At 40.0% G+C, this 19,843-nt stretch overlaps 1 protein-coding gene across 4 annotated transcripts in view; it reads left to right on the top strand.

Annotated features, from left to right (window-relative positions):
• NOL4 (nucleolar protein 4) overlaps nucleotides 1–19,063 on the top strand; it is a 191,900-nt gene extending 172,837 nt beyond the window's left edge. For all 4 annotated transcript variants that reach the window (XM_085052770.1, XM_085052771.1, XM_085052769.1 and 1 more), the window contains 3 exons: nucleotides 6,565–6,745; nucleotides 10,649–10,729; nucleotides 17,118–19,063. In XM_085052770.1, coding sequence (XP_084908896.1) covers nucleotides 6,565–6,745; nucleotides 10,649–10,729; nucleotides 17,118–17,311 — 456 coding nt within the window. In that variant the 3' untranslated portion in view covers nucleotides 17,312–19,063. The remainder of the gene's footprint in view (nucleotides 1–6,564; nucleotides 6,746–10,648; nucleotides 10,730–17,117) is intronic.
• The last annotated feature ends 780 nt before the right edge of the window (nucleotides 19,064–19,843 follow it).

Here is a 19,843-nt window from a genome sequence, read left to right as displayed (position 1 = left end):
ATTACCTGACATTTCCCATTACAATACTAGGTGTGCAGCTGGGTGATAACTTCATGACCTTCAGCCCACAGTAATTACATTAACTGTTCTGTATGTCTTTAATGTGTAGAATTCTTTCAGAGATACTTACAGCTATTTTCAAGAATGAGGAAAATTTTGTCCTGAAAGGGTAGTCTGATCCTTAAATGTAATTACCATTCCTTAAAATAATAAAGGCTCCATGTTTGCTCTTGACAGGTGGTGTCATTTATGCCTAGGATGTGACACTGGATGCATATGCTTACACAATCAAAGTATTTGAGTGGCCAAATTCTCAGATTATTCAAATTTTAGTGGGTGTGACCATGAATCTGATCTCAGTGTGGAAAGGAGGGGAAAAGTATTGACGTTGGAGCCTTGTGAGGGTTGACAGGAGCAGCAAAAACAAGGGACTAAGGGAAAAGGATGTTATGAGATGGGGTTGGATGAGAAAGTTGAGTGAGTCACTGAGGCTGGCAGTGTGATAGAAACTGGCCAGGTGGGTTAAAGAACTAGTGGTGAAAGAGGATCAGATGCTACTAATGAGAAATAATGTGAGTCCAAAACAGGAGCTGTTCTCTCTAATTATGGAACCTGGCTTTGCTCCCTGTGGGACAAGACTTTGGAGATTAGGACACTGATAGGAGTCTGAAGGATGGAGAGAAAATCTCAAATGGGGCCATCAGTGGATGTAATGTTGATTAAATACAAACAAGGAAACAAAAGGCCTTGATTTGTTGAAGCTGCTCAGGTATCTGACATCAAGAGACTTGTTTGGAAAGGAGAGATTGGGATTTGCTAGGCAAGAAGATTTAAACTGAGATGGATGGTAGAAGATGAGACTGGGGGAGCAAAGAGGATGGGGTGAGGTCTCAGGGATTTTGGAAAGACAGAGCACAAGATGTACACAATCTGGTCTTGGCAACTGCAGGTGTCTAAGAAGGGGCCAGGTTCTGGGACTTCAGTGGGAGCCAGGATTCATGTGGCTCATCCTCCTTTAAATACCTTGCTCCACGTAGATGATGATGGCTGCTTACTGTGGCAGCCACTTCTCTGTGCAAAAGCTGAGATGGGCAGAGAACTCCCAACTCCATAATCCTCTGTGGATGCAGCAGAGTGTCTTGTGATATAACTTCTGAGTTTCTTCCCAGTTTTTAAAAACTTCTGAGTTTTTAAAAATTAACTTACATAAAGAGAAGCCCATTATGTTGTAATGGTTGCAGAACTCAAGTACTTTACATATTAGGTAACTCTAGCTTAAGGTTGCCTTTGCTGCCAGAATCTTACCATCTGAAAAGCACTGATAAAAGTCCTATCTATCAGGAGTATTGTAAGGATTAATTGGGTATGCTTTGAAAAGTGCTATGTGGTTTTATCATATGTTTCTATTTATTTTACTGTTGATTCAAAAATGGTGGAATTTAATTAGTGGGATTCAAATGGGAAAAATATATGAAACGTTATCTCCTTTCTTCTAAAGCCATATTACCAGCTATTGAGGCCTAAAAAAAAATAAATTAAAAGCCTGATTTGTTTTTTCATGTGAATGATTTTTTTCCCTGTGCTGAAAATATGGAAGACCATATGCAAATATTTGGTCTCTGGCTTGCCTATTTGTTTGAAGACTTATCTGCATTTGAGTTTTCCTAACCTCAAAGTGGCATTCTAAAAGAAGCATTTATTGACAAGAACAACAAGCAATCCACATTTTCCAGTTTAACTTATTAAAAAAGGAAGCATGAAGAAATATGAGGCAAAAATGTGTTTGCCTTTCTGTCTCTTTTCTAATTCATGGAGAAAAATGACATCCCTGAGATCAGGGCATTTAAAAGCTGTCATTCTTAGAGTTGTTGATTTGTCAGTCTGGTAAGTACTGCATTTCATGAAAGCAGTAGGTCAATGTGTGTTGCCATCTTTGCATTTCTGGAACATTACCATTCATATTCTTTTTGCAGAAGTTTTGTTAGCTCTGTGGTGAGCTAGCACTGGTCATGTGAGTTGATCTGCACACACACTCCCTGTTGAGACTTGCATTTACACGTTGGCAATGCCTGTTGCTAGCAGGGAAGCCAAGGCAATAGCTCTGCTGTCTCTTAACTGGAGTACGCTGAATTTCTGACACTTTGTGTATATAAGGGATCAAAGCTCAGTGTAGCACAGATTTGCCAGGACTTTGTATTGCAACATTTCTATTACTTTTTTGTGTTATTTTGGTGTTGGCAAAGGAGATGGGGAGCAAAAGGGATCAGTGACACTGCTAAAGGTGCTTCCATGAAGACTGTTTGAAAAGAGATGTGTGTGCTGTGCCTCTGCTGGCAGGGGAGCAAGAGGCTGGGAGCTTCCAGGGAGCCTGGCTCTTTCTACCACTGTCCTGACAATCTGCACCAGCATCTGTGTGACTGTGGATAGTGTTTCCTCTGTAAACTATTCATTTGCTGCTTGCTCAGAGCATCAGTCAGAGCAGAGAAAGGCTTATAAACAACTTATGCAACAGCTCATGGAAACTTTTCTTAGTATGTACTGTCCTTAGAGGGTTACTAAATTGCTTCCCTGATTAAACATAAAATCAAATAAATTGTTTCTATCTGCTCTTTTATGGGAAAAAATGCATTCCCCTAGTACAGACCTTGACATAAAACTGAGACATAAATATCACTGGTATATATGAAATGGAGGATCACAGTATGTACCTCATGCTTCCTCTTTTCAAGCCAACAGATAAATTTTTATTTTAGCATGCTTTTGTACCTAAAAAATAATTTTCCATTTTGTGATTTAAATTGTTTTCCAGGTAATGTGCTCAAGACTTAAATTGCTTCTCCTCCAAAATAAATTCAGAAGAGAAATAGTGGTTGAAGGATGATTTATTTCCTTTGGCATATACTAAATTAAGATAGTATGAGTCAAATTCTAGATGAGCAAATGTTTTATCTGCATTTCAGTCATAGTTCCCATTAAAGGTGAATTATAAATAGTTTAAAAATGGTTTGTTAATACTTCAAAAATTTAGTATATTGTTATGATGACAAGACTCAAAAATATCACTAAATGGTTAGTTAATTGTTAAAGGTTGTCTTGAAATGAAAGTATTTTTTAAAATAAAATTCCAAATAAATAAGCCTTTTCAGTGTAAACATTATATAGGGAGAAACTAGATGTGATGAATAACTAACACAGGACGTTTCAAAAATCTCAGTTCTCAGTGAAACAACAATACATTTAATTTCTACATTACTTTAAAAGCAAAGGCAGTTCAAGTTAAAAGAGTGAAGAGAATGAATACGTGAAGAATAAATCTCAGGTATACAAAAGTTAATATGATATTCATATTCTTCCTCCCCAAGAAAAAGAGAGACTAGCTGCTTTATCCTTGGTATGGCTGCCAGGAAAAATGGCACAACTTTGCCTTATGAAGTACAAAGCATTTTCCAAAAAATGCTTAAATCCCAGGAGAATGTATGAGAGGCAACACCTAACCCCCTGGGACCAGGCTAATGGTTCATAATTCTACCAGTAGGGCTGACACCTGAGCCTGCTCAGAAAAACTTTGAGAAAAATCCTGCCCTGTTTCTGTGTGTAGTTATCCTGAAGTACTGAGGTAAACACTTAATTAAGGATCAGCTTTAATGTCTGAAATGTATGGCAACTTATTCATTATTTAGGGAGAGGTGATCAGTGTGCTCTTTAAAAAGATATGCAACATTTAGAAGAAGCCTCCCTTTGAATTGTGGCCAAGAGATTAGAGTTCATATGCAGAACCAGGAGTCCTGGTTTCAGCATCATCCTCGACTCCTTTCACCTCCCTGAGAATGCCTTCCTTGCTGGTGTGCCCAGACTGCACCTCAGCCCATCCCATGGCACCTCAGGATGTTGTGTAGGACTATGATAGGTTCTGCACAAAGATCCCTCTTCAGTAGCACAGCTCCAACCTTGTGTCCCTGACCTCAAAGCTGCTTGAGGATTTTGTGTTAGGGAGCAGCTGGAAGGGAGCCTCCCAGGGCAGCACTTGAACGGGAACTGAGTCATGCTCGCTTTCCGTGTGCTATCTCTGGAGCCCTGGGAATTGTGCATTTCTTCCCGCGCGGTGGCACAGCTTCAGCGACGACTCCCACCGCAGTTTTGCTCGGAGCCTGGTTGCTAGGCGATGGCAGCTCTGAGTTCAGGTCCCCTCCTCACCACAGCCAGCAGAGACCCTGCATCCCAGTTTTTCCGCCTCTTCACCATGCACTGCGACAAGTGGCCAGAACTCTGCTCTCCCCCTCCTTGGCCGTGTGCTCCGGAACACGTGGGCCGGCATGAACCAAGGTGCACCAAGCGTCCTTGCTGCATCCTCCAGCCAGGCTCTGCCTGCTGGGCTTTGCCAGAAGCTCAGTGCATCTGCTCTGCAAGACACTCCCAGCTAGGGCTTCAGTGCCCTGACTAGAGGGGCTGAGGAGGACATGTAAGTTCAGGGACAGCAGATTTGTGGGTTCCAGACAGTGAGGATAAGGAGACCAATCCTCAGATACTCTGCTCAGCTATGGGAGTTAGACCTGTTTGCACTGTGCCCCTTGAACACAGTTTAGCCCTTGATAAATTTGCAGAAGGTCTGTTATTGAGCTCTGTGAAAACAAAATGAGGCTCAGAGTGAGTCTATGGCAGGAAGTATCATCTAGTTTTAGACATGAGGAGGCAGAACATCTGAGTCTTGAGAGTGTTAAAATTTTGGATGGTGAGTTAAGCTATGTTGCCAAGATAGAACTTTACTGTGTAGCTTATGAATATTCTCTGAGAAAATAATACATTTTCTCTCAGACATCAATGACCTTTGGAGATAAAAGGTAAATGATATTAAATTTGAAATCCTGGCAAAAATACATTGCAATTCTGGCCATTTGTTTAAGATCATTATTACTTAAGAAAATTCTTAGGAGACCATTTTGGCCAACTGTCTTAAAAATGTGAAGTTTTGCCTTAACATGTAGTACTGCCCAAGAGGCCCCATTCTTATTGTTAATGGAATTAATTGCCTGATGTTTCAGTATTCCATATTAAATATTAAAATTTTTGTTAATAATATATGTCTATGTTCCTGAGTTATCTCAGTTGTGCTTCAGGTGAAAGTCTCTTTCACCAATAAATATCTGCAAGACAAGGATATGAGAAAATCTGGTAGTGTCTTTTTGAGAATTGGAACCAACAACTACTCCTAATCATACAGGATTCACAACCCTTTTTACTTCAACACAGAGACTGGACACTGTTTGAATTATTTGATCTCTCTAAATAAAAAGTGCAAAAAAGGTTTCAGATATTTTATGACATTCCTAATACATTTGGTTTATTTAGCAACCATAAAAGGGTTGTGCAGAGGAGACAGGCATAAAATAGACAAAAACCTTACACAAAGTGGAGGTAATTCTAGCAGATCTTTTCTTTCAGTTTACTAGTCTGAAAAGGTCCTTTAAAAACAGATCTTCCATAGATCTGTTTTATTTGAAAACACTGAAATGTATTTCCCTCAGATGAGAGTGTAAAATCAAACCCGTAAAAAAGTCAAGAAACAAAGAAAATGTTCAAATGCATACAGACTAAATCAGATTCTTTGTCACTGAGGTCCCTGTGGCAGGGTGAGCAGTCACACACTGAAAGTTTCCCTTGTTTCCAGCTACTAAAATGCATTAAATCTTCTCTTAATGCTTTTCTTCATTTCACCTATGTCATTAATAAATACTGCAGCATCCTGCGGTCCTGAGTGGAGGTGAGGTATTCTAAGCAGTAGATACAGTATGTGCAGATGGGGAAAAATACACTTTCACCTGAAACATTGTCTCTTTCAGGGAAAATTGCAGGGATGTTGTGCTAAATTCTGTTAAATATTATATGATCGTCAAAGAGGCAAACAGGGAGCATTGAGAACTCCTGGTGTACAAACAGGTGCTGCTCTTACACAGATAACAATAGTTTTTAAGTCACTTTTGTAGAGGCATGCCTGCTTTATGGCCTTTGTGTGAAAGGACACTCACTCAGACTTCTCCAAACATAGGAATGCTGTTTTATTCCATTCTTTTATTCCTTCTGTATTCTATTCCTTCCTACTGTATCAGTATTTCTGAGACTGATACATCAAAATAAATAGTTGGTGCATTCTGTATTGGCTTATCTTATCAAGAAATATACGATTCTCTGACTTGAAAGATTCACTCCAGTACTAAGGAAATGGGTTTTTCCTGTCCTTTCCCACTTTTTCTGGACAGAGTTGGGTTTTGAAGAAGACTGTGAGCTCTTCAGTGTCAGAGGGTACATGTTCTCCTTTAAGAAACATTATGATGGGCTTGTGGAGCACAAATAAATGAATATTCTCAGATTTTTAGAAAGCCTGTATTCTCACTTATTTCCATTGTTTCCTTTATGCTGATATTTGGTCAATCAGAATCATATCTGTGCTTGTTTGACATGCATTATACTGTTCTGAAAGCAATAGATACAGAATTTTAACAATGGAAAAGACCTTCTCATGCAAGGTGAAACAAAACCATAATTCCAAACCTTTTCTTGCTTTTGCAGGATGAGGCTGCTCCAGCTGACAAGCAGTACAAACAGGAGCCAGCCCAGGTCACTTACTCAACATCAGCTGTTTCCAGCACACAGGAGGTGTTGTACATCAACGGCAATGGGACCTACAGTTACCATAGTTACAGAGGGCTCGGAGGTGGGCTGCTAAATCTCAATGATGCTTCTAGCAGTGGTGAGTTTCCTTACAAATTGTGCCTGGGTGTATATGTGCTGATGTGCATTTCCCCCTGCCGTACAGAATGCTAGTCCAAGGGGTTCAATATCCATAGGCTATTATCACATAATGAGCAGGAACACAATCCTGCAAACAGCTACTGCTCAGCAAAGTACTTGCTCACTGCATGCTTTCCTTACAGTTTCAAGGGGCTAAAACACAATAGGGCAAGACTGAACCATAAACCTCTAACAAAGCTGAGTAAAACAATGCCAGGTTTGATCTTCAGTCAGTTTGCATGACTTCATGAGGACTTTGTTACTATTCTCCGCTCCTACACTGATCACGAAATGAGGCCATTAGTGTATTTTCGGCTCAGGTTTCAAAACACTCAACTCCATATTGTGTAACACAAATGAATTGATGTAGATTTCTCACATGGTAACTCACCAGCTACCTTAATTTACTGCAGATAAGGGTCTGGCATACCAAGTGTTAATGAGAAATCAGCATATCCATTTATACTCTAAACTAAAGATGATAAGGTGAATGTGTCACCATGAGGTTGTATGCTCCTCTGAAAAAGACGAGTGATGTCATTTATTTAGACAAAATTCTTTTCTTCTGACACTGGCATGCTTTTGTTACAAAAAAATGTAAGCAAATTGTAGTATTTGTTTGAAATGATCCCTCATATTGATTTTGTACAAATGCAGAGCAATACCCTTCTGATAAAAACAGTGTTGTCTCTCTGTCAGAGAAAAGTGATTACTCTGGAAGCCTGAGGGTTTATTGACTCCCAGGACTGCATTTAAAGAAATGTCTCAGAGGATGGAGAAATCCCTGAGGTTTTGCCCTGGCTGATCCCTCTCTGGCTGACAAGAGTGCCAGTTCAGGTAGAGGGGCTGATTTAGGCAAGATGATAATTGCTCAGCTATAGCCTCTATATTCAGCATGCTCAGCAATTTTCAAAATACTATCAGGGCTGCAGCCTGCAAGGAGTTATTGGTATGTGGTGTCCTGGGGACCTTCAGTCATGTCTTCTTCCTCACCCCCTGCCCACAAAATTCTCAAAGGTCTGTGGATGATTTGTGCTAAGTTTTCGAAAGGCTTTAAAAAAATAATACTTCAGGTGTCAAAAGTCTTTCACTTAAAGAGAGTGAATGATGATTACAATTGTTTCCATACATATAAAGAGCTCATCTGAGGCACTGAATATGGTTTCTGATCAAATATTTTCATAAGAGTAAGACAAGCCCTGGAAATCTGTTTTTTTGGTGAAAATGCACAAGAACTTTAAAATTGTCTCTTACATTATGTCCAGAGAGGATCTGAGCCAGTTCCCACTGAAAACAGTTGGCATTTGCCCTTTTACCCAACTAAGAGTAGGATTAAACTCCCCATGTGTTATTTGTCAGCAGAAGCCATCAATACTGTCCTGGTTCATATAATCCTAAACTGTGAGGAATCACAACTGTTTTGTGTACTTGTTTTTCTCTTCAAACCTCTTGTAATAGGATATATTTTCATAACTCCCATTTTTGAGTGAATTGTGGGGTTTAGGCAAAAGTATTCTATGTCGTTTCAGCATGCAATTTTAAAAAATGACATACAAATAAATCACCATAAATTAGTCTTGCTTTCTGATAAGAAGCCACATTTTCTTTGTGCCTTTAATATAGAGGACTCCAATGTTTTTCACAATTAAAGCTCAAGATAGGCTTGCATACAGACATTTGTTCAAACATTTCCTCTTCCTTGCCTTTCCCTTCTTGCACTGGAAAATTCTGTCTATATAACCTCTTACTTTGAAAGACCAGAAAGCCATTGCACCCCTCCCATCTGGTTGTGCACAGTTGGAAGGTTGTGCAAAGGTGTCTGTGTTCTCCACAGGGATCCTAGAGGAGCCAAAGTACATAAGGTCCATGAACCAAGAGTCTTTGTGTGCCAGGACTTGGAAACCAGTTGTTGATGCTGACAGTCTAGTTAGGTTGCTGACTTCTGACCCACTTGCTATTTCATAAAGATCATTAGGAAAGTTGTGGAAAGGCAACTCTGTCCATTTCTTAGTCTCACTGACACAAAACTAATCAGTAGCCAACCTAATTATCTCTCAGATATTAAGGGTAAATTTCTCTGGCTCTGGTAGCTGGTTTCCCCACAGGAGAAATGTGAGGATTTAGAGGGCAGTTCCTTGAGATCTGTCAGTCCTCTCTGATATGTCCACTGGTAGACAAGAGGAGTGCTTGGAGCTGCAGTTCACAGGGTAACCATTGCCCTCCCTGACAGACCTCACAGGACAGTTGTTTGCAATCATTACACTGTTTCAAGGATTCTTGTTCCAAACATATGCAAGGCTGTTAAAATGGTTAATGAGTTACTTCTCTGAAGAACAGAATATTTACTTGTGAATTGTTTTCAGGTCCTAAGAACTAATTTAAAAATCCAACTCCTTTTCAATATAACCTATGAGATGTTCTTGTCACATTTACAGATGTTCTCCTAGTGTAAAAATAAATACACACCTCAGTCAGAATGTGTGTATAAACAAATAGAGTCTGTTTTTGTGCATCTGCTAAAACAGAAAAAAAAGAAATTGCAATAGCTGCAATAGCTATCTAAAGCTCACTGCTTGATTTCCTATTTCTGGACCTTCCCCCACAGTAATATAATAATTAATGTCCAATTAACTCTCCATCTAGTAGTCCAACTGATGCATGTATTTTATATTCTGTGATTTATTTAATTTGGTTATTTCCTCCATATAAAGTTCATCCCTACTTTGACCTCACAGACTTAGCTATCTGTTTGCCCAACTGTTTGGTGGCTCTGGCTCAGGGACCTCTCTGTGCCTGCTGTTGCTGTGCTTCCCTCCACATGGGAAGGTCTTTCCTTCCACATGGCTAATTACAGAGCCATAATTAGCTCCTTACACAACTGCATGGGGCAAGCCTTCATGAAACTGCTCAATATGAGCAAAAATAATGCAGCAGCTTGTGCAATGACCCCTCCTTTATCATGGGCTGGGAAAAAAACACAGAAGGAAAAGGCTTGATCTTACAGCACCAAGGTGTGTTTTCCCCCTCCTTTTAAACTTTTTAGACCAATCCAGCTTGGCTGAAAACATTCACCAAGCAATTTGTGGGTTGACAGAGTCCCTGTCAGCCTGTACAAGGGCTGGGGAGAAGCCTTTGATCATGTTGTCCTTGATTCTCGCAGATGGTAAAGTAGAGCTGCTCTTTGAGAAGGGTGGATTTCCACAGCTCTCTTTTTTTAAGACTAATGCAGTTCCTGTTACAGAACTGAATGGACAGTCTCCAAGGTGGAATGGCTCAGTGAATGTAAACTAAATTTGCTTGCCAGCTCTTAGCCAGCAACAAAGGCTTCAGCTGGCCCCCCTCTATCGCTCCTGAACTGAGCTCAGAAAACTGTCCAGCTTGAGGGCAGGAGGGTGAGGACAGGAGATAATGTTGGGAACAAAATTTCTTGATACCACCAGGAGCTGCATTTAGTCCCTGCATGTAGCCTGAGCCTCTCCTGACAGCATAAGATTGGCTTCTCTCCCCATGTATTTCGGTCCAGTGGGTTGCTGTCTGCCCTCTCCTGATGACTGTCAGCTGTCAGCACTCTCTGAAGTCATGTCAGGCTTTTTGGAGTCATGGTGTTCACGGCTGCTTCATTTCCTGAAGTCCATTTTCTCTAGGAGGTGTGGAATGTGTTTCTGCTGCCATAGCTGGGTTTCCTGGAGGTGATTTGGGACTGTTTCTTCTGCATCATTGTCTGGTTTCGAGGCAGAAATGTCAGTCAATTCTGTTTGTGTGTGAAAAGAGGGTGTTTCAGACTTGATGTTGGACTGGCCACGCAGGACATGCCCTCTTGTCACAGTTATACAAAGTATTACGTCTCCATTTCTCTCCACAGATCTGCAGCCTACCTCCACCACAGCCACGACTCAGCACTGCATCCCAGGCACCACGAACGTCCAGTCCCCTTCCAGCTCAGGTGAGTCCTTCAGCTAAATCCCAGTATCTTCACACCATGGCAAATCCTGAGCTCTGGCAGGCTTCTCTTTCAGCCTCCTCAGGCCTGCAGACCATAATGGCCTAATGGCTCAGCTGGCAGCTGCTGGGCTTCCACCACACTGCTCACCCCTCCCTGCTGCTCCTTTTTGGAGGCTATGCCAGGTGTTCCCTGCTTTAGCCAGGCCTCTTACCCATGTGCCACTCAGCCTTCCTGGTCCTTCTGCCTCCCAGTCCTTCAGGCAGTGCAGCTCAGCTGAAGACAATGGAGTAGCTGAGGGAATCTCCCAGAGCAGGAGCTGCTGACCTCCAGGGATCAGCATGGCTGTGCTGCTCTGGGGCAGGGAGAGGAGAGCTGAGCCCTCTTGTCCATTTGTGCATGGGACAGTAGAGAAGGTGCTTCCTTGCCACATCCACAGATTTGGTCAAGTTGTAACCTTCTGTGAAATCTTGGCATTTGCATGATTGATAGAGGCTCCTTGGTGATAAGCTAGGGGAAAAAAATCCAACAGATGAGAGTATGCAATATGTAGCTGGTTTATAAAGTGCTGAGTGGGTTACCCACAGGTTAGCTAGCCAGGAGGGAGGGGTTGAATGAAGTTTTTGCTGTGGTTGCTCTCTCTAGGTCTTCTTTATACCTCTATTCTTGCACAGTCTTTTGTGTTCTCAGTGCTACCCTGATGACATCAAAGTGGAGAGAGGGGAAAGAGAGCACAGTTTGTCTCCAATACAGACAGAGCCTGCAGTGTGAAGAACCAGATCAAGAGTGATAGATTTATGAACCTGGGACAGTGTGTTTAATCCCATTTGAAAAAAAAAAGCAAAAAGTGGGGTTGGGAGAAGTTAAATGGTTTGATGTATATTTTGGCAACGGTGGGAATTTCTTGCTGGAAAATGCTGGCTGAATTTTGTGTTAAGACCTTCCCCCCAGTTCATCTTGCCCCTTCCTCCTCCTCTTCAAATTGTCAGATATGTGGCACATGCAAGTACTAGTCTGTTGAAAATGGAATGTCTGTGGGTGTATTGGGCAGCTTCCTACTTTCCAACCTCTGTGCAAAGATGAGGAGACAACTGTTAAGGCAACACAGGTATACACCACATAATTAATCTCCTGTGGTGGATAGGAAGGATCTCACAGAACCATTTAATCACAGACCACTGTGTTTCTTGATCACTGAAAATGGATGATGGCTGTAGGCATTTCTGTGTTTTCATATTTCTTTCCTCAGGCAAGACAGCATTTTTTTTTTCTGCTGCCGAAAGTAGCAGAAGGTGTGTCTTCCAGAGGGAGAGGTGTAGAAGGGAGAAAGAAGCTTAAAAGGTCCAATTCATCAGTCCCTGTTTTCTTGATTTCTCCTGGCACTTGAAACAATACTTTTAGGCACATCTGCTCTGTTTGAAGGTAGGAGGAAAAGAAGCATTGACAGATGCATAATATCACAATAAAGCATTCTTATTACAATAAATACATCTGATCTGGAAAGAAAAGGTAGCATACTTTAATAGGTTTTTTTCTGTTTAGTTTTATTGGAGTATATAAGAATCCACTCAAATCTCTCCTCTAAAGCCACTCATGAGGAAGAAATGGGAGAGGAGAATAGGTGCAATAGAAAAGATACACACAACAGATGGGCAAATATATTTTTCTATAAATAAGTTCCACTGCTTTTTGCATTTTCACTGGTGAAAAAAAGGTTTCACTTTTAATGAAAAAAGGTTTCATTAACTATTAATGAAAATGTAGAAGCATAGATGCTTAAGCACATAAAGCTTTTAAAAATTATTTTCTATTCTATATTATTATCTACAATAGTGATAACCATTTTGAAAGTCACTGACACATTTATTATTCTTTCAGTAGTTGTTAATTACAAGATTGGTAGCTACCCAATGACAACATACAATTCTTAAGGGAATTTTGCTGAGACAGTTGATAGTGTCTAAGCAATCAGTATCAACACATCTACATCTGACCCATATTTTGGAATGTGATATAAATCACATCGGTAATGAGTAGTGCATGAGGCAATAACTAGTTCCATTAAAGTCTCATAATTTACAGAAAAGCCATTTGTTCCACGGTGAATTTAGTGGCAGACATTCCTAGCAGCTAATTTGACAAATGTTTGTGTAGCACATGAAGAGTGGGTTTTTAGAGTTTTCATATTCAGCTTGATGTGTTTCCAACAAGAACAATTGCACTTCACAGGGGAAATTAGATCAATGTAACTGGACAGAGGTGGTAAAAATATTTCCATGTTAAATGGTCAATCAGATGGCCTCAATGAGAGGCAGAGGAACAATACTTTGTTCTTCTGAAAGAGTATAAAAGAAAGGATCTCTCCCAGCTTGGGAGAATGCTGTGCTGCTACAAATACATGGGAGGTGACAATTTCATGTAGTGGGAATATGCAGTAAGAGAAAAAGAACGAAAGAAAGAAAGAAAGAAAGAACGAAAGAAAGAAAGAAAGAAAGAAAGAAAGAAAGAAAAAGAGAGAAAGAGAGAGCAAGAGAGAGATAGCGAGAGAGTGAGAGCAAGAGCGAGAGAGAGAGAGAGAGAGCAAGAAAGAAAGAAAGAAGGAAAGAAAGAAAGAGAGAGAGAGAAAGATAGAGAAATAAGTATCCTCTCTTAATGTCTGTGATATATGCCTAATCTTTGCTGGCTCAATAGACATTGTGGAGCCCAATAATGTTTGCAATCAAGATTTTTAATGGTCCTGAAGTACTCCAGAATAGGAAGAAGTATGCTAAAATGTGCAGTAACATCTTTGAGGAACCTGACATTATAAAATTCATTGCAACAACATTCAGATTTCCCTCTTTACAAGTATACACTTTCTTGTTCCTGTGAGGACTGGCATCTTAATAAATAACGTTAAATACACTAAAGAAATAGTAAGGATAGATATTAAAAGACATGATGGTGAAGCTGTTCAGCTTTTTCCAGATTTAGTAACCTGTAGTGATGGCTTCTGGAGATAGATGTAGATGAAGCATCCTTAACCAGCTATCTTACGCCTTCAGAATAGCTGTGACTTATTTGTCTGGTTAAAGAGATGTGGTAGGTATGAGTAAGATTTAGGTTTCTGTATTTCAATAGCAGATTTGCATAAAATTACACAGGAAAAATCTACAGGATAAGAATACACCTATATGTTGCACTTATTCCTTAGTTTCTGAATGACCAGATATGAGTGATGAAGCTACAAATAAGTTATAGCATTTTAGTATTTAGCAGCCTGGCCAACGTTGGAGAATCTCTGTTACTGCCAGTGAGTGTCTATCATAGCTAATAAAAGCTGAACCAGTGTAACACATCCTGGGACTAATCTCTGAGTGAGGTATTCTCCCAGATATAAAGCTTGGGCTGTCAGAGGTAAGCTTTAGAGGGGAGATGTAGGGGGTCACATGATGTAATTAAAAGAGCTAAAATCCTTATCTCCACATGGCTTGTTCTTTTCTGTTCAGTTCTCTGCCAGCTTTCCTTCCTGAAAAGGTATGGGTGTACTCACTGTCCCAAAATCATAGCTATGAAACATTTCTCTCTGTGTGTATTCCTTTGTTTTTTCCTAGGGGAGGGGTTTCTTTGAGGGGGAAGGAAAACAGCTCTGTGAGTTGTTAATTACAAGCCAGAAGCTGGGGAGTGAAATAAAATCCCATTTTCCCAGTAAATAGAAATAAAAAAAAAATAAACCCACCCAGTAGTTTGAAGTAGCTGGGTAAGTTAAAATCTGAGATGTTTTATTTTCTTTGCATGCAAGAGCTCTGACACAACAGAAATCTCCCATACCAAGAGGATTTTTGGGTTGTGATTGTCCCTTTTGTATACAGACTGCCATCCAGGTATTTCCAATGCCTTCAGGATGCAAAGATAAATATTCTGAAGAGTAAAGAACTTTATTCATAAAAGTTAATCCAGACATCTAGGAATACAGCGCCAGATCTTCATACAGTGTAAATAACTATAGATTTGTGAGGACTTAGACTGATTTTGGCATTATGGACATCTGGTCTTCTCCTAGTTTTCCTTTGAGAGCAGTGCTTTGTACCATCAGTTTGTGCATGGAAAACCTGAGAGGTATGACCCAGCACATTTCCATGTATATCTTACTTATGAGTGACATAAACCGATATCTTATTCTGTCACTTAAAATGGTGTTTACCAGTGGGAAAATCCCTTCAGTTACATTTCATAAAATTATGTGCTCTGCTGCAAAAGCTCTTTTCTGCCAGATATTTTGTGTGTGTGTGTGTGTGTGTGTGTGTGTGTTTATGAGTGTTTTTGGCAGTGACATGAATGAAAGTCAAGGAAAGAACATAAAGGTTAAAGCAGGTTCATATGGAGCACAATGCCCTCAATATGTCAGTGGCAGCTTTTTCACTACTGCCTCAATAAATATGGAAGTCTTTAATGGCTTCTTACAACCATTCAGCCCAACTGGCTTTATGATTGGTATACAATTCTTCTCTGTGCTGGGTTAAGATTTTACTTGAAAATATTCTCTGAGCTTCTTCACACTGTGATCATTTTCCTGCAGCATGTGGTCACACCGAAACAAATTCTCTGAGCTAATTGTACTTTTATTTATCCTTTGTACAGTGGAAGTAATTTAAAAGTCAGTTCATTTATGCCAGTGTAAATCCAGACAATACAAGTTGTAAGGCTAAGTGCAGCTCATGGTAGTTGTGTAGTAGGAAATCAGATCTAATACGACCTTTCCTGTTTGAGTAGTTTCTTTTCATAGTCCTAGCTCTGCTTTCATTCATTCAAGGGGAGGTTTTTCATTAACTTCAGTGAATGTGGGGACATGGCAATCTCCACATTTTTTGTGGTCTCAGCTGTTCCTCTGCATAGACAGAAAGAAGAAAGAAAAATAAGAAAGATTGATGATTTCTTTCTTAAGAAAGAAAAATAAGATTTATGATTAGATCTTCAGCTTCTGGAAATCAGGCATCTCTTTCCATTAGTGCTTAAGATTGCGAGTCTGTTTTTGAATCTTTTGATTTTGGTGGAATTATTTAGGAGAACCTCCAGCACATTAACTGGTGTGTTCTGTGTTCTACGGTTGAATATGGTAAGTTTTAAAATTATCCCAGTCTTCGCTGGAAAGCCTTGGCATTGACATATATTGTGCTGATCAAATTGAAGTGCGACATTTTTCTCGTAGAAAAGCAAGATACATTGCTTTGGATAGCTTGATCCCAGTTTCCAGGAGAGTATTAAGATTAAGATCAGGCTAGTCTGATCTTCTGCCTGCCAGAAGTACAGATTTGCTACACTGTCAAAATGAGAGAGCAGTATTTCCCAGATTTGCACAAAATATCTTGTTTGATAGGTATACTTGCCATCTTTATCCTTCTATGTACTTTCAAAAAAAGTCCTTAGTCCAATTCTGCCTGTCCAAATTTACACTACAGGAAGAAAAAAATATGTGTTGAGTGGAAAATGCAAACATTTCATTAAAGCACCATTCATCTTGGCCGCTTAATAACTGATTAAATGGCCAGGGAAATTCCCCACAAAGTCAAAGTTCATGATGGCAGATGTTTTGCCAATCACAGTAACCTGCAGATTGCCCTCAGGAATGCTGTCTTCCATATGAAATATCCATGGTCTTGAGAATATTCTTTGAGGAAAAGTGCTAAGCATATTGCTGTGAGCTGCCAGTGCAACACAGTGATTGCTGCAGAATCTCTGTCAGTATTCCAGCCTTACAAGATCCTTGCCATGTATTGCCAGCTGTATGCAGCCCTCACAGATGACAGTGAGCTCCTCCCTGTGGCAGCCAGATTGTCACCAGCCTAATCTCATTCATGAGCAGCTATTTATGTAAGTGATCAGACAGCATCAGGCAAGTCACGTGAATGACCATTTATCTACGTCTGCAAGGGATTCACAGTCTGGCCACATGCTGATTGAAGCATAAAATGTGAAAATAGCTATCTAGTGAGCATAAGTTGGATTTTCGGTGATAAAAATTGCAAGTGTGCATATTGCCATGAAGTCTATGATGGCAGCTGGAGCTGAGGGGAGGCACAGAAGATGAACCTTCTGCCTGATCACCATTGTCAGATCCCAGGGCAGGGTTTGGGGTGCAAGTGGCTCACACTGTTGGGATATGCCCCTGGAGGGTAATTTTCTGCTGGCAGTGGACTTGCCCCTCATGTTCTGTAAGTGGGTCTGTGATACATAAATATAAATTACTACAGTTCTTGTCAAGGCAGCTGGTAACGGAACAGTTATTCCTTATTTCTGCTACTTGCACCCAGCTGAGAGCAGATCTTACTACTCTGCATTTGTATCTAAAAATCTGGGAAATATCTCTGGCAGCAGATCTGAAGCTTCTTTTTTCCCCCTTTTCTGTCTGCAGGTCCAACAGATCTCAGTATGAAGAGGCAGTTAGCAACCAGCTCTGGATCCTCCAGTAGTTCCAGCTCCAGACCCCAGCTGAGTCCGACCGAAATCAACGCAGTGAGGCAGCTTGTGGCGGGATACCGAGAATCAGCCGCGTTTTTATTGCGCTCTGCAGATGAACTAGAAAACCTTATTTTGCAGCAGAACTGAGTCATGTGACCTTCACACCGGCCTGGTCTTATCTCAGAATTTCCACTAATGACATTTTGATTTCCCAGAGCACACACTTCAGTTACTGCACAGTCTTTTAGGAGAGTTAATTACCATAATGCCACACTGTTCTTGATCCATAAAGTGATGTGTTAAGGTGCTTCAAGTGAACTTCGACCTCTGGTATTTCCAAGGTACTTTACTGTGTCCAGCCTATTGCTTTTGTTTTAGTGTGTCAGCATAAATATCGAAAAAGTGGCTAGAAATTAACTCATTCTAACAAGTGGAGGAAACGGAAGATGCTGTGATGGTTTTTTAAAACAAGTGGTTCAAGATCCAAGTGCAATATTAGTGGAATGTGATACTGACTCATTGGACTTAAAGCTGCAGTATATGGCAAAACATTGCCAAATGTCCTGTTGCTACAGGGCACAATTGCAATTAAAAGGATCTTGTATTTTAAAAAAATGTAATTTTTATAAAAAACGAAACAAAAGATTTTTGTTTTCATTCAAGATTTTTCATTTTTACTTTGGTAAACTTTTTCACTGGTCCTGAAAATGTTTTGAGGAGCTATTTTAAGTCCCCCCTTCCTCTCTTGAACCTCTGGCTGTGCCCTTCTCCCCAACTTCATATTCTTTCTACAACGAGTAACTCTTGATGCTGGATAATTCCTCCCCTGTGTACTGTAAATTGTCATCTATGGAATACCTTCCAAAGGAAGTATGCATTTCCTGCATTCATGCCATTCTCAACTCCATTCTGTAATATATTGCAGCTTTATTAGCAATTAATAAAGAGTTGAGCGTTTTTTAAAAAAGACATATCGTTGAGAAAAAAAAAGATGAATTGATTTCTTACGGTGAGCTCATCTGACTCCATGATCACTGCTGCTGTCTTATACAAGTCCCTCTAGTTGTGATTGGATGTAGATGATGAATGTTAAGAGGTTGCAAGTGACAATCTGAAAATTTGCACTCTTGTGTGTATTTATTTTTTTTCCTTAATTTAAAAAAAATTCTTACCAAGGAAGGTCATTGACACTTCTGGTATAATTTGTGTAATTCCCAGGCCTAGCTAAAACCTGTACAAAACTGTAAGTGGATGCAGCTGCAACTATAATAAAACTCTTCTCTCCCCTTCCCCACTCTTCCCAACCCCTCTATTTCTTATTTTATAATATTGATTACACATTAATGGTGTTTTCTTTGTGCACTATGGCAGGCTTCTTTTTAAGTATATAGAAAAGAGTACTTTAGTTTATGCTTATTGTACTATCTGTTCTGTTGTTTAGCTTTTGTTGAATAACAAGTTTCTTGTGCATTCCTAAATTTGCCTTATTTCATGTACAAAATTTTATGTAATTCCGTTTTTGACAATGAGTTTAAGGCATCAGTGATATTTTATATCTACTTGTTACATATAGTTTTCCAAGTAATGACTGTGATTGTGACCAAGTAATGTGCACTTTTTCTTGTAACTGTGGACATTGCTATGCTTTTTTTTTCTCTAGTGTTTCTAGAATTACTGTTGCTTACAGTTATGTAAAAGAAAAAGAACTTTTGTGATACTGTTGGTGAATATTAATGTGAAAAAGCCTATGAAATATGAGTATTTTGGAGGTACCTAGATACACAAACATCTCTAAGTTGTGGACTGATGTTCACATATTTAAATGAGAATTCAAAACCTGAGGGCTGGAATCATTTCCTCTGTTTTGTTTGGGTAAATAAACAGATTTCTGTGTTTAAATACATGATTGTGAAACATTATAGCTTTTAAATTGAATAGCATTTAAAGTTATAACTGTTATGGTCTTTAAACAGGGAAAAGGACCTTCCAGTCCAATTCATGCAGGCCCTCAAAGGTCATTTCTCAAAATTATTGAGTAAATCCAGTAGGACTGAGTCAGTAGCATATATAATTTAAAGCTGGCTGGAGGGAACACCATTTTGACACTCTACATTTTTTCTTGAAAAACTGCTGGATGTCTTTTAAGAGGCCCCTATTCTTGGATATGAGAATATTGTTGCAAATCCTTACCAGTTGTTGCCCTTCACGTGGTTTGTTCCTAAGTCATCTCCCTGTGCCCCTGGAAGCCTATAGCTCGTCTCTGCCCAAGATGTGGGGTTGCCTCAGCTTTTGTCTCATCAGGAATTCAAAACCCTGTTCAGAGCCAAGCACCTTTTTCCTCTCTTCCTCTTTCAAATATCTACACTCTCTCGGTGTCCTGCATGCCAGGGGGGATGAAGCAGCTACCTTGGGCCAGGTCTGACCCAAAAAAAGCTCTGGCGTACATCTTCCACAGACAAGCTATGCCTAGCCTTTGAAGTTTCCTTAGTCCTGTTGTGCAGGACAGTGTGCCTTACACTGACAACTAAGCAGCAACCAGCAGCTTGTCCAAGAGGCTGTTTGCCAGCCAGGAATCCTTCTCAGCTGAGCAGCCTCAATGCTTTTCAAGCTGTTTTGCTAAATCCAGGTCAGGACAAGAAGCTAGAGGAGGCGGAAGCAGGAAATTTAGTTCAGTGTTCT

Source organism: Lichenostomus cassidix, chromosome 2 (assembly GCF_008360975.1).
Source record: "Lichenostomus cassidix isolate B80296 chromosome 2, HeHo_3.0, whole genome shotgun sequence".
In the NCBI taxonomy this organism is placed as follows: Eukaryota; Metazoa; Chordata; class Aves; order Passeriformes; family Meliphagidae; genus Lichenostomus; species Lichenostomus cassidix.
The sequence above is the reverse complement of the archived record's forward strand: the minus strand, read 5'-3'. Positions and strand labels throughout refer to the sequence as shown.